The 15,535-nt window shown below is 43.6% G+C and overlaps 1 protein-coding gene across 3 annotated transcripts in view; it reads right to left on the bottom strand.

Moving 5' to 3' along the window:
- The window catches only part of TFAP2B (transcription factor AP-2 beta), a 28,478-nt gene extending 13,592 nt beyond the window's left edge, over window positions 1-14,886 (bottom strand). For 2 of the 3 annotated variants that reach the window (XR_001105563.3, XM_012441637.3), the window contains exons 1-3: window positions 14,664-14,886; window positions 9,865-10,323; window positions 5,125-5,185 (exon numbers count right to left, since the gene is read on the bottom strand). Coding sequence is in view for 2 of the 3 variants with exons in the window: in XM_012441637.3 (XP_012297060.1) it covers window positions 5,125-5,185; window positions 9,865-10,323; window positions 14,664-14,744 (601 nt within the window). In the remaining variant the exon portion in view is untranslated. Of the gene's footprint in view, window positions 1-5,124; window positions 5,186-9,864; window positions 10,324-11,552; window positions 11,920-14,663 lie in introns of those variants that run through there. The other variant, XM_012441638.3, reaches the window with a different exon arrangement.
- Between the last annotated feature and the right edge of the window lie 649 nt (window positions 14,887-15,535).

Below are 15,535 nucleotides of genomic sequence, written 5' to 3' on the forward strand. Positions count from 1 at the left end.
ATACCCACTGAGGATTGGAATCTTACCTACTTCTCCCCGTCCCAGAAGCTAAACCTCTGGAAAAGCCAGTCCTTTAAAGAAACATTATAAACTACCTCCTAATTTCACTATTGTTAATTGCCTGATTCACCTGACAAGAGCTATTTCCTTTGGGGAATGTATATTGCTCCCTGCCAAGGGTAGAGTACCTTTCTGCATATACATTATCACCTGCATACCCCCAATTCAATCAGCTTCTGTCAGTACACTGCCATCTCTGGGAAGTGGGAAGTGATTTTTTTCCCCCTGTAGTTCAAATCACGGACAATGTGAGAAGATATGCTTTGGAATGAATTTCCATTTTCTAATTTAAGTATCACAATTGTGTTCCCAGCCTCCTATCCTCATTTTCTAAACCTCTCTCCTTAGTATTGGTTCCCTAGACTAGATCTGACACATTTCTCGTCCCAACTTTCCTTTAGGTCCATAACTCCATCATCATCTACTTTCCCTTCCGCTTTCACATCTGCTTAGCTCACCTGATTAACCCATATTTTATTCTCTTTGTCTTTTCTCTTCTGCTTTCTTCCAGCTTATCAATAAACCCAAAGCGCAACAGGGCCTGGTTGATTTGTTAGTAATTATGAGCACACTGTTCGTGCTCATGGAACCCAGAGATGACTGAGATAGGTTTAAAGCGACAGCAGGAAATAGTAAGGAAATGGGGCATAGCAAAACTCAGCGTGAAGCTTTCAGTTCTTTACATGTTTACAATTTTCTGTGCATACATTAAAAGTGTTTTTTTCCTCTTCAGTTCCCAGTTGGGTGTCAAGGCCAACTTCTGAATGTAACACCCACAAAACTCATTCCCTTCCCTTTTTTGCTGCATTATGTTGGGGAGAAGCAAAAAAGGCTAAAAACAGATCAATATTTTGTTACCATGGCTGGAGTTTTATTTAAGAGAGAGGAAAGAAAAATGATTAGAGAAATATTATTCATTAGTAGACCATAGAAGAGCTAAAGTGTTAATAGGCTTGCTTTTAATCTCTACTCTTTAAACTTAAGTGTGAAATTACAGTTTTGAGAACTTTGTGTTTGATTGGATCTGCTGATGAGGAGAAGGGAAGAAATGAACCTATCTTACAGATTCATGGTAAGTCTCTGTGAAAGGCACTTTTGACCTAAAGATGTAAATGACATTAGGAAACAACCAAGAGGCTTAGCATTGATTCAAAGTGACCCCTAAAAGTTAGCACTCTTCTTCTCACCAGCAGAGCACCCTTGCCTCACATTTGAACACCTTCTCAGGTACCTGAGCATTAAATTGTATTCTACTACTATAACACATATAAATCTGGGGACTGAAATTGTGGAAATAATGTCCAAAAAGAAAGAAGGGATATAAAAACAACTCAAACATCCAGTATTGGCATCTTGTAGGGACAGAATCTAAAAGGCTGGAAATTGAGTTGGGTGTCATCACTTACATGGTGTGTAGGACCTTGAGGAAGTAATTTATTGTCTGTCTCAGTTTCAGCACTTGGGGTGTTGAAGAAGAATGTTTAACTTGCCTGACTTTGAAAGAGTGGCCGCAATGTTACTCAGGGTCTCTAGCTGATGAATAACTATTGGGATCCAAGTCCACCTTGGAAATTCGAACTTCTTTTGAGAGGGAAACTCATACAGTTCAGAGACTCTGACAGACTCTCAGAGCATTGTACCCTCTAGGTCAGAAGAATCCCAACAGAACCAGTTGTAACAGAAATGTGACAATGTCTTTATTTCCCATGAAAGAAAATCCACACCAATCAAAGTGTTTATGTGGGGAAGGGGCCAGAACTAACGGGAAAGAAAATGGGAGAGAATGGGGGTTGAACTGAAACTAACCAAACAGGATATCCCTAAGACCAATGAAAATGCCCCACAGTCACAACATTTGAACCTTGGATTCTAGCCACACTAGCCTTTCCAAGAAATCCCAGCGTATTTTCTGCTGTCTAACATGTTAAACAAATTGCACATTGGCCTCTGATTACACCAGAAACTTTCTTCTTAAAGTTTAGGTGAGCCTTTTGTTTTAGTTAAGCCATATGATGGTGGCAGTGATCATTTTATTAGCTGGGTACACCCTTTTTCTCCTCCCAACCCCCTAGATTCCTAATCTTAATGGAACTGAGAGTTAAGAATGATTTTTTAATGTCTCGTTGGATTTTTAGACTGTTAATGTACCGAATCCTTCTCATTATTACTTTATTGATTGCTCATTGACCAGCCCCCTTCAAATCGTATTAACCACCCTCCGCCGGTTTAGATTAGGAGAGTTTAAAAAGCACCTTTCATTACTCCTCCCCGCCCCCCCACTTCTGCCACGAAGTTGAGACTAGGCAGCTTAATGGGAGCTCTAATGGGGCAGCTAAGAGGAGAGGGGCCACGGTCCCTGCCGATTGCATTAATAGCTCAAAGGGGGCCAATACAGAAAATTAGCCGTAAACGAGCTCTGGAGATCTTCAAATGAAAGAGCCATTTATCACGCTGGCTACCTTCACTCCACTCGTTTGCTCTCTCTACTGGGAACAACTCATTTCCTCTTAACTAAATTACTTCAGAAATGTCAGCTAAGCCCAGATAGCAAACATAACAAGAGAGGGAGCCCATAATCTATGGGTGATACAAACACAGGTGAAAAATTAGACAGGTTACATTTTAGAAAGGGCCTTGCCATAACTGGAGAAAGAGGCATAAAGACATGTATCATTTATGCCTAAGTCTTCTAGCTTCATAAACACAGGGGCAGAGACCCCCAAGCCTAGACCACTTGACAGTTTTTCACTAATGAGGTAGGTTTTTTGTTTTGTTTTGTTTTGTTTAATCTGCCTAAAAGCCCTTTAGAAAATCTATTAAGAAACTGAGCCTTCTGCCAGGTGTTGAAATTTATAATATTAAGTTCACAAGACTTTCTCACCTCTTTTACAAAATTAATCTCTTGAAAACATCTCTCATAATTGGGGGGATGGCGAGCAAATATGGGAGACTAGGGTGCAGGGAAGGGGCCAATGAACCCACCACAACTTTAAATGGCTTACAGTAAGATAGAAAAGTAAATCAGCCTCATACTCTTATTTTGCCTATGGCTCTCTAAAGAAAAAAGAAAACATGACATTAGGATCTTTTCTTAATGTAATAAAGCAAACATGTCAAATATTAAATAATGGAATTGACCTACCATTGTATCATATTCATACCACACCCCCTGAATCAATTAAAGTGACTGGAATGCTACTTAAATATTTTAAGCTGCACATTTTTAAAAAAGCTGTACATTTTAGGGGACATAAAATGGTGTTTCCAAAAACAGATTCATCAACTTTTAGTCATTATTCTCCTTTTTTAATTCCTGGAGACAACCTTGCACATAAATATTCACATTTCACTGACAAACATGTACAAGCTCTGAAACCAAAGCATCCCACATCTAAGAAAACCTTCAGCTCCGTTTTGCTAGGCAAGCTAAGTTACAAATATTTTTATTGGACTGGCTATTAATAACATTTCTGATTGGTCATCTGTTGGGCATGTTCCACTGCCAGCCCCAGTGATGTTGCTAGGATACAGAACCCTGAGCTAAGTGGTTCTAGCTTTCCATGAAAAGGGAGGAGGAATTAAAACAAACCGAAAAAGCCAATGAAGAAGCTCCTCCCACACCCCACCCTAATCAACCAGCAATTAGCTGAAAAAGAAGACCCTAGAGAAAATGGGAAAAGTGAGCTGTCAGTCAGCACAGTTGCAAATCTAAGCACCAAGCCTGGGTATCCTAGCAAACTCAGAAGCAAGCATTAAAAGCCGAAACAATATTGTTTAAAGAAGAGAGGGAGAGAGAGGTTTGAAGCAACAATAAAAATAAATAGTTTTACCCCAAACCTTACTATACTTCAGGATATTCATTCCAAAGCCAAGTGATATCAAGTATAGCTTCCCCCACCCACCTTTCAAAGCTACTCTGCCTGCCTTTGTAAAAGAAGACAATTTAGAATACCTCACCCTGCTTGGAATCCTTATTCCACAACCTTTTTACTATCCCATTTGAGTCTGGATGAATTACTTCCCAAAGCATTTTTTCTTTTAATTGTTTTTGTGAATCTCAAGTGGCTCAAGTGAATCATAAATGATTGAAAACTGGGGATTGTTGACACTAAACATAGGGACAGGCCTCTCCAGCATCCAAAAGGAAGGGTTACAGTATTAAAATTGTATCTTCAAATGCCAGTTCCTGTGATAATTAAAGATTGTACTGTTTACACATTTAAGCTTCTAAATTTGTGGCATGTGAGTGACACTTAGGCCTTTCAGCAGCCACACTAATCGCCAGCATTCTCTCAGTGACTGTCAGAGAAGAGGAGAAAAAATTAAGCAGCTGCAATACGCCCAAAATGAGTTATTGTAATTACATTTAATTAGTTTAATTAGTTAATTATTTTGCTTACAGCTGTACAAGAGACTGCAAACATTTGTTAATATCACATGCCCTTTAACAGTATGGGGTGATTCCACAGTCACACTAAATCATGAATACATATGTAGGAAGATTTAGAAATGTGCATAGGCTGTCTCAGCTTCTCAGGATGCGCATATTTAGTAACACATTTGGCTCAATGAAAAAAATAATAAAAGAAACAACTCATAAAACACAGAGAACTGGGAACAAAATCATCACCAAAAAATCAAATACAAAAAGAAGAAAGAGCTATCTCAATAACATAGGATTTAGCTCAGCAAACTACAGTTACCAATGAAATTATTACAGCACCTTCTTGAAACCAGTGTTTACCAGCCACTTCCATACATGATGATAGCTCAATCATTTAAGATGTATCGAGAATGGCTACCAAATATGCCATAAGAAAAATGTCAATAGTCTCTGTCCCTCTGTCTCACTCATCTGAGTTTGTGTCCGAGGTTTTCACTGTCCCTTGCCCAGTTTCCTTTTTCCCAACATGCCCTTTCCCCTAGTCTGACAGCCATTGTCCCATGATTGTGAGCAGACATTTATGTTTTGTCAAATAATGAATTCCCCCAAAGTGAAAACTCATCATAAAGACGTTAATGCATGAGAAAACTTTGCTTACTTTTGGAGGGAATAATCCATACCTTTTTTAATGACAGACTGGTCCAATAGATTCATGCCGCTGTTATTGGCATCTTCAACTGACTGTGAATATAAAAAATCACTATTCAAATTGACTGGATATTAAAGAATTGCACAAATAAATCGTGTTATTCCAAACTGGAGTTTCTGTTATTTACATTTATAATAATTCATAAAGGGCAGTTTTATTATTATTACTTCCAAATAGACATAGAAATGAAATGTACTCAAATTATAAATTCTTCCAATGGAAGAAGAGGAGAAAGGAAACTTTGAGAGACATCTAGGATGCAACATTGGTTTAGTTATTATATAAAGCATAGCTATTATATAGACAGATAAACCTTTATATTATTTGCTCTTATGAATTGTAAAAATTTGGCAACAGCTGACGGATTTTCACCAATATTAGTAAGAGCAATTTCTGTTTTCCATTCTATCCCAGTGCATTTAACCCCAGAGCCATTTTACAAATATATAATAGTTTACATTATAGGATTTTAATTAAAGTCTGAGCAATTTGGAATGGAATGCAAACAGTAACACATACGAACATGTTTGCAAGCTTCTAGGACTGTACATCCATTACAGTCCATACACGTTCCTGTAAGCTATGAGCTTCTTGCTGCACAACGATAATCTCTTGGAGGAACCTGCACAATTTACCCTTCCTCCCAGCCCTGCTGATGCTGCTTCCCAGCAAGGAGCACACCTGTTAGGAAGGTAGTAACTACAGACAAGCAGACACACACAAAGGCCTGGATCCTCCCAGTCAGCACCTAGGTAATCGCAAGGAATGTTCATCTTCCGTGCCACAGTTTCATTCCAGAGAAGGAAACTTTCAACTCTGAGCACTGGCAGCACTTCTGAGAGGAAATAGCTGTTGGAGCAAGTTTCTTACTGTCAGAATACACATGAACAGAGTTCTGGCTGTGCATCCCAGGGCGTCCAAAAGCAGTGGATTCCCTTTCTCTCCCCACCAAGAAAATAAATGCTAGGTCTTGGTCTTTCTAAAATCAACTACTTTCTTGACCCTTCGAAACCTAAGCTGGGACCAAACTGTCACCCACTCTATAGAGAAGTAAAAAGCAAAGGGCTTGAGAGTGAGGAGGTGTTTTCACAAAACTCACACCCACTCATGCTGCATCCTCAGAGTGTGAGTTCATCACAAGAAAAAGACTGTCTACCCCAAACAACCAACACTTTAGAAACGAGATGATCTAATCATAGAGGGGGCATGTTAATTTATTTCTTTTCATTTTTAATAGTCACTCTTCTCAGAAAGGTGAGCAAAATTGTTATTATCCATAGGAACTATTTTCCTTGCTGCAACATGCCATACTTATCTTCAGAAATAGTAAAAAGGTGTTTTAAAAATATTTCATGTAACTTGTTCATAACTCCTCAGGGGACCCTGCCACACACAAACACACACAATTCACACCTTCCTATGATCATGTGCCCACAGTGGCAATGTGTCTAGGCAGGACAGAAATATTCGCCTGTGCCTGTGGGCGGTCAGACCCTGACTTACTCCGGGCCTGGACCGGGGGGCTCCCACACCTTACCCTCACGTTTGTACGTAAATATGTATAAACGCCTCATCAGCGACGTGGGGTAGTTGTGGTAGTTAATGAGAAGGCTCTTGTCTGATTTTCTATCTAATTACGGCCGCCTGCTGGGTTTTTGTACAGGATATTCACGCAGCATGCTGGCGCTTAATCGTCACAGGGAGGATCGTAAAGATTTAATTAGGACTGCATGCGGAAGCGCAGAAAAACAACTCAGACTCGTAATTACTATACTTCTTTAGTTAAAAGTGATACCAGGGGTTGCTTTAAGACACTTGGGTGTGTTTGAGTGTGTGTATGTGTTTGGGGGGGAGTTGATTTAACATCCTTATATGTTTATATTCATGGGTGGTAGAGAGATGGGAGGTAAAAGAGCAAAGGTGGGAAGAAGAAAAGAGGTGTACATGGCAACTAAACAAATCTCAAACAAATTTCATTTCTCTCCCTCTGTCTCTCTCTGTGTGTTTTCTTGAATTTTTAACACTTGTAGCCCCCTCCCCAACCACAAACACACACACACACATACACACATGCATGCACAATGGGTGAAATGTAGCATACCCAGAACCCAAACAGCGATTTGCTAGTTTAATAGCCCCTGTGAGTAAATTGAAATAGAAATTGACAGGGTTTTATAGTTTCATTTAAAAAAAATATTAGAAGCATTTGGTTAATTAGCTCTCCTCCTTCTCTTCTCTCACGATGGGGGCTGTGGCCCTGAGTGTGTGCGTCTGTGTTGCACAACAAAACCCTCGACCCATAGGCCAGGCAGCACCCTCAGGATCTGCCTGCTCCCTGTCTCGGGGGGATCTGGAACACACACGAGGTCCTCGAGATTGGAACAAGTGACTTTAAGGTCCAGGTCTAGGCACTCTCTCATCCTTTTAAAGACTGGACCAGTGCAGTCCACCCATTTGGTAGCTGCAGGGAGTGTTGAAATCCCGACCTGCTTGTGTAACTTTAACTCCCGCACTCCACATCCCTAACTCGGAAGCGGATCCTTCTGTATTGAGCAAAGGAGTTGAAGCCTCTGGATTTGAGGCTCTGGTTCTGGAAGCACAAACCCCAGTCTTTGTCACCTGCCGTGTATCAGTCAACTTCACCCTGGCCTCAGGAGGTCTGTCATCACCGTGGAGACAGACTGTCCGCATCTTTGCTGTTTCCCCTTAGGGACAGGAGCAGGGTGTGTACTCTGAGATCCCTAGCACTATAGGGGTCGTCCCAAGAAGGTCCTTCGGGCCTTCCCACAGGTGACGGGATGGGATGAAACAGGGGAGGAACAGGGCGGGGGTCGGGTGAGTGAGGAGCTTGCGAGTGCCACCCCCCACCCGGTCTGCTGCCTGCTGTATTTCTCCTTTTGGCTTTCCACCTCTGCGGTTTATATTCCCGACAGCAGCAACTTGGCCCTGCGGTGCTCTGTTCACACAAACACTCTAAATCCTTTCCGACGCTTTGACAAGAGTATTCTCCCAAATGTGCACTGACCTGGTCCTGTTTTTCTCTCAGACTTTGCATTTCACCAAACATAAAAGCTCTCTCAATTCTGTCTTTAAAAACATTTAACTAAAGAAATCTGCTCCTTCTTTTGGGGGAAAAATTCCTGAGTTCCTTCAATAGAGTCACTGGGCCTATAGGATGGTGGTGACAGCGCCGGCATTAGCATCACCGACAGTAATGGGGATGAGTTGATCCACTTTCCTTATCCAGCACTTTGAACCATACTCAGAAAGGTTAATTTAAAAACTGCCCCCCACCTACACATTACCGCAGTGCATTAAAAAAAAAAAACTATTAAATACTTCCTTTCTCATATGATATTCCAAAATGAGCAATATCTCTAGACAGGGACAGTCAAGCTCAGTTAAGTCAACAAAACCATCATCACTCATTACTATTGGTAAATCTAGCCACAAATCTGGTAACTCTGTCTTTTTTAAAAAATAACTGAATTTCTTTTAAAACAATAAACAATCATAGACCACACACAGACAGAATTTGATGCTGTCACATTTTAACTGATTAAAAATACTTTTTTTCAGCAAGGTACAGAAGAATACTCGTGCACCCTTTTCCCTTTCCATTTTATTTTCCTTTGCTTCAGAGTTATGTCAAAGGATGCATAATATATACAACTATGCCAATGAAACTGAAGTGTCAATTACATACCTGTAAACTACACCTTTTCTGCAGACTAACTAACTTAGGGTGAAAAAGGAGACCTGCTCGGAATCACCCAAACAGTTTTTAGGAATCATTTCTTTGATGTTTCTTTGTTTAGTTTAACCAAGTATTCTCAACCAAATCAGGCTCCATTGTGTAGACTGCAGATGGGATAGTGGGTGGGTAGGGAGAGTGTTTTGAGCCTTTTGTTTTAAGAAATAAACACGTGATGCCTCTCTACTGGGATGATCGCAGTGGGGAAAGAAGTGTGTTAAAAGAGGGGGAGGCCAGGAGAGGGAGGTGGAGAATATTGCACTACAGTCATTTAATGAACCAAAAAGTGAAAAGAATTTCCAAAATGGTATCTACTATCACGGACTCCCAAATTATGGCTTTCTGAGTTTCTCCTTCACAAACATTCTATTTCTCAGATGAGGACTGCAATTTTATCTTGGAAAAAACTCTGTAAGACTTGACTTAGACGAACACAGCTCATTGTCATGCTTAGCAAAATCTTTGCAAATCCAGCAGGAACCTCTGGAGCATACAGAGGTCCCTGCACCTTCATGCTGGAGCTGTAGCCTCTAGGCACCCAGGTCTTCACCTGGCAAGTCAGCAGGACAGCCCCGCTATGGGGTGTGTATGTTGGTAAAGGTGGGGGTACCAAGCTTGCTTCCGCAAAGCACTAGAGAATATGCAGGAGATGATAGCTGAGGCAGGACAAAAGCATTCGTCTTTATTCTAATAATCTTAAAGTATCAAAACACATACATATTTTTCTTCCTCAAGATTTAATTTCTCATGGTTCGAATTATCATGATTAGACCTCTGGAAATCGCCAATATAGAACCATACATACAGACACACATAAACAGTTCTATATGACTGTCTAGTCCTGTTCTAAACATGGGAACAAACTCCCCAAAAGGAGACCGAGCTGCCGTCTCCCGCCCCTCCCCTTCCCAAACATTCCTTATTCGTTGTCTTGTTTGTTTGTTTGTTTGTGGTTACCTGGACATCTTCCATTCCGGGATGGCCAAGGCCGTGCAGCGAGAGGCTGTCACCCATGCCCGCGTCCAGGCCGTGGTGCGCCGAATGCAGCAGCACGTCCGGCCGGCGGACCGAGTGGTAGTCCCTCCGGGGGTCAAGGCCCGAGAGCTGAGGCAAGGCGGCCCGAGGCTGGGGCAGGAGAGAGCCGGCTTCCGAACCCACTTCTTGCCGCTGCCGTTGTCCCCAGGGGTGCTGCTGGGGCTGGTGCAATGGGTTCAGGGAGTAGGGGTCGTTGACATGGGAGTAGGGGTCCTGGCTCTGGTGGTAGGGGAGCGGCTGGTAGGGGGGTGGGAAGTAGGGCGGCTGGAAGTCCGACGACGGGGTGTGGGACAGCGGCGGGGCGCTCGAGTAGGGTCCTTGGGACACCGAGCCCAGCTGAGAAAGCCGCGAGCTGTGGCTCGGGACGCCATCGTGCCGGTCCTGGGAGCGGAGAAAGGAAGAGACAGAGAGAGAGAGAAAGAGAGAGACAGAGATAGAGGCAGAGAGAGACAGAGAGTGACAGAGAGGAAGAAAAAAAATACAAGTGACAAATGGAGAAGCCCGGCTTTTGTACGCTCTTCCCGGGACAAGGGAAGCAAGGATCTGAAACTTAAACCCTCAAGTTGATTCAGAGGGCCACATGATTTCAGCAATTTCAAACCGAGGCTTGGAGAGAAAATGGGAAAGGGATCACCCACTTAACTATAACATTTTAGCTGCCTTTTGGGGAGTGCAAAGCAGGCAAAAGGCAGGGGTAGGAACAGTGCGTATCGAGGGAGATTCTAAATGCCTTAATTAAAATTATGGGAATCTTACATATGGTGTTTGCTCCTCTGGGTGTTTTTAACTATTTTTTTCTAACTCTTCTAGAGGTCCAAATCACACTAAATAAAACTTCATAGTATTTGCTGTCCTGCTCTCCTGATTAAAAACCAACTTCTGCCTTCACTGGCAATGCAGCTACCTGATCAGGAGCTTTTCACACAACCCGATCATTCCAAGAGCTCCAAGGAATCCGCCGGTCTGAGTTCCCAGTCACTCCTCCCTCCCCAGGAGGAATTAAATAACTTAAATAGTGTTTGATTGAAATGGATCTCATTCCAAATCATATCCTAAGCCCAGGCTGAATTAAGTTGAGTTGTGTTTCACAGGAGTTACTTCTAAGATTGTTTTTCTATATCTAACGCTGTTATACTCCAGGGTGTGAAAATGAAGGACCTAAAGTTGTTGTAGGGGGAAATAAAAGCCCAGACAACTTATTTCTGGTTCTATATGGAGTGTGAACTAAGTGAAAGAAGAAGAGGGAGGTGTATATATGAGGGAGGTGGACTTTGTTTCTCCCTCACCTCTGTGGAAACACCATGGTAAACTCCCCATGGTTCTTTTTGCAGAAATAGTCACCTAAATTTCCAAACTGCAATGGCAAATAAAGTTTTTCTTTTCGGCCTCTTCCCTCCCAGCTGACTCATAGAGCTCAGACGAGAACACACAATGAGGAGAGAAGCAGCTGCAGCCTCGTCCAATTATGGTGCTAAATTACCAAGCCAAAGGCGCTCAAAGGAAGACAGAGAGAGACAGAGTGTGAGACACACACACGCAGAGACGCAGAGACAGAGAGACAGTGAGAGGAGGGAGCATGCAATTCTGGTAACACGTGAATCCAAACTCACCATGGATGAATAGGTGTGGACTAACATCTGGAAAAAAAAGCCTGGTTACTGCTCAAAATCAAACAATGATTAAAAAAAAAATCAAGGAGTCCAGCAGAGAAGCGAGCTGGACACAGGAGCTGAGCTTGAGGTGCTTCCAGGACAAGCCATCAAAAAAAAAAAAAAATTTTTACCCCCCCCCACCCCAACAAGATTGGCGATGACTGTCACACACAGACAGAACTGTTCATCTGTCTCTTTGCTGTCTTTTTGGCCTCTTTTCTTCTGCCGTTCTTCGGGGCTCCAGATGCAGTCCTCTTCCACCCGAAGCTGGGCTCAGACTGCTCGGGCGCCCCTTCCTCCCTCCGCTTGCCTACACCGCCTCATAATAATTGATATTCATGACTATTAATATTACACGAGTACTTTAAAGGGAGAATGGAGGACAAATGGAGCGTGAAGCAGCAGCGAGCGCAGAGCTCCCCTACTATTGTAAATGACGTTCATTCAGTGGAGAATTACTAGATGTAATCAGACGAGGGGGCTGGCAAAGGCAGACTGGGGAAAAAGTTTAGCAGGAAAGAGGCAGAACTTCAATTAACTGTGCCGGAGACACGAGTAAAGCAGCCCCTGCTCCTCTGGACAAGGCAGCGAGGGAGAGTAGAGCTGGGGGCTTGTATAGAATGGAGGTATCCTCCTACCTGGAGAGAGATTTTCCTAATCGGAAGAATTGATCTCCCTGGGTGCTTTGTGTGCGGATTAAAAAAACGAAATAAAAAATAATTGCTTCATCATTTGGAGGAGAGAGAAAAGAAATTGGTGGGCCTGGTTATTTACAGTGACTTTTGCAGACTTTTAAGAAATGTGGAAGATTATGCTCATTTATTAAAAGACAGAAGCGAGATGGGGGCTTTTCATCCCTTCTGCAGCCTTTTCCTGTTTAGTGCTCACACAGTCTGCGATTTTTACCTCAATTTAAAACATACGCCATCAATCTTCAAATACACTAAACTTATCCTTTCCAGGCAAAGCCAGGGGCAACAGAAAACCTTTTTGGATGTTTCAGGAACCCGTTCAACTGGCCTGACTGCCATTTCTGTTAAAGTTCAACCTTAGTCCAGACTTAAATAGGCTCCTTACACCGAGCTGCGGATTCTGTTTTTTTGAGCAGAAAATTTAGGCGGACAGGAGTACCTGTAATGTTCCCTCTCTCCCTGTCTCTCTTTCTCTCTCTTTCTCCCTCCCCCCTTTTCTCTTCTCTCTTCCCTCCTTCCACTCCACCCCTCCCTCTTTCTCTCTCCCTCCCTCCTTTCTCCTCTCCCTCCCTCCTTTTCCATTTAGCTACCTTACTTTCGGTAAAGAACGAGTGTTACCCTGGTTACTTTTTAGAACCCACTGAAATGCCGATACATATACCTTAAACTGTTTCCACCATGGCCCCATCCCTGCTAATGTCACACCCATTTTGGGCGCTAATATTCTCTAGGACAGTTCTAGCGCCTTCGACTTTACCATTATCCCGCCTGGTAAGGAAAGAAAAGGAGGGCGAACCGAAACAATCCCCACCAGGCGCGTAGGCGCGGCTCTTCGTTACAGTCGATACACAACCACAAAGAGGAAAGGAAAACCCCGAGCATCATTCAGCAACAAGACGAATCTCTCTCCTCTCTTCCCTCTCTTGCTTTTCTCCCTCTCATCTCTTCTCTCCCCTCCACACCCCCGCACATACACACACACACCCCAGCTTTAGGATTCCGGACGGGCAGGAGCTGGGGGCGCCGAGCGCTGCTTGTGGACGCTCGTCGGAGCCCGAGTCCCGCAGCTTGCCGGTTGCTCCTGAGTCGCCCACTATCTTAGAATCCTCGAGGGGGCTCCCCGCAAGACTTTCAGGAGTTGTCTGGATCCGGAGGGGTAGCGTGTCTTTCTCGGCTCTTTGGGGAGCCTCTGCGTCCCTCCACCTTTCGTCCTACCGAGCGGCCCGCGCCCGCCGCCCGAGAGTGTGCTGCTCTTCCTCCCTTTTCTCTCCAACTTTTCCTCTTAGCAATATCCATGGCCCGCTTCGCCCGCTTCCACTTCCCCCTTTTTCTAACTCCGCTTCGCCTTTCCTTTCGCCTTTCCGAAGCTTTTCTTTCCTCCCTCGACGTGTCCGCAGAGCCTTCGCTTCCTCCCTTCCGCTGGCAACCACCTGGGGCTGTCCCTGCCCATTCCGCTTTAGAGCATGGCTCCGCGGGCTCTCCTGTCCCCAGCCCGGCCCTCCGTGTGCACCGCGCCCCTCCCGGACGCCCACCTCGCCCGCCTGGCCCGAGAGTGGCGGAGCCACCCGGCCTCTGCGTCAGCCCTCGCCCGAGCAGGAAAAGGGCACTGGCGAGCGCGGCCCGGGCCCCAGAGGCGGCCGGCGTCCTCCCGGCTGGGCGCAACTTCTCCTGCCCTGGTAGAGTTGAGCTAGCCTCAGTGCTAGAGACTCGTGCGCACTGAACGTGGGCAGACATTTCCGTGAAAGATGCCCAAACAGGGGGCGGCCGCGATCTCTGTCGGACGCGCTGACCCTCAAGGAAGCAAAACACAAGAAAACAGAAAATAATAAACTGCTACGGCTCCTTCGATTTTGCTCTATCCTTCCATATCTCCATCCGTCTACCTCTTTCCCGCTAATTCTCTGTCCTTTACTTGGATCCATTTGTATCAATTTTAGAAATTTTATTGAAAATAAAAATTAAAAGCCCGAGTCTGTTACAAACGAGGCTTGAAAACTCAATTCTCTTCCACACTCAAAACGAGGAAAGCCCCTGCCTTTATCAGAATCTCGATTTTCTCTGACAGCGTGCCCACATTCAGTAGCACCACATTCCCCATCAGACCTTAAAAAGGTGAGGTGGGGTGGGGGGAGGCGAGGAAAAGAGAAAGAAAAATAAAATTTAAAACTCGTAAATTAGAGTTGCCAGATTTCAACCTTGAAGTCCCTTTTCAGAATAGCGAAGTCTCCCCAAGCCAGCTTTTCTAAAAGTTAAAGCGGAGAAAACCGACTGGAAATCTACAAGTAAATAGCTTAAAAATATATATCAGTTGGGGTCTCAAGAAGCTCAAATTCTCTATCTGCAAAGCTCTAAGATGCATCTGGGGGTGTCGGCTCACCTCATAGATATCTTCGTACTTGACATTCTCCACGAGCTTCCAGAGCATGATGGCAGCCTGGTCTCTAGGAGGTGAGTGCATTCATGTGAGGAGCAGATGTCTGGCTTCTCAGGACTCCGCTGTCTGTAATGATCCATCTATAATTGGAAATGGGGGATACACACCAAATCCGACGCTCCTCTCCCATCGCAACTTATATCTGTTGTCTCAAACAATAGGCTGGACAAGTAAGCCTCAGCAAAGAGAAAAAACATTATTGCACACACAGGAGTTAGATGCAACCCACAGACATATATATTATAAAAATTATACACCCGTATTTACACCCAGACACCCACATATAGTTATATAAGCACCTCTGGGTCACATAGTCTGCAGACTCCAAATGTGCATTTGAGTTGTTCAGGGTGATTAATATAATACATACATTTAAAAACCTCTATATTGAAAATGACAAATCATTGTAGCCACTAACTGAAGTCTTTGCAATTCATAATGAGAAACCAGGGGCCATCAGTTCCCTATTTTCGATGTAGATTTTAAAGAGGGACCATCACTAAGATTTTTAAACACAAAAGCCCCTTCCTATTCATGTATGTTCCGGAGGAGAGTATTTTGAAAGGCTGGATGTGGGAGATTTTAAGGACTATCTCTCTGTGTTGATAGCTACATAACTTTTTGTTTTTTTAACTTTATCTCTGTCACCGTAGAACAAAAAAGCTAGCCACCATTGGTGACCATTTCTAATATTTTCTAGTCATTTTGCCTAAAACCTTCGGAAACTTAACTACACCTCAGTTTGTGCTGCTTGTTATTTTGATGTTGTTTGTGTGCATTTTCAACGGATTCCATGCACCATTGCTCTTGGCTGG

This window comes from Aotus nancymaae, unplaced genomic scaffold (genome assembly GCF_030222135.1).
Source record: "Aotus nancymaae isolate 86718 unplaced genomic scaffold, 86718_ANA_hifiasm-v0.15.2.pri h1tg000040l, whole genome shotgun sequence".
Taxonomy (NCBI): domain Eukaryota; kingdom Metazoa; phylum Chordata; class Mammalia; order Primates; family Aotidae; genus Aotus; species Aotus nancymaae.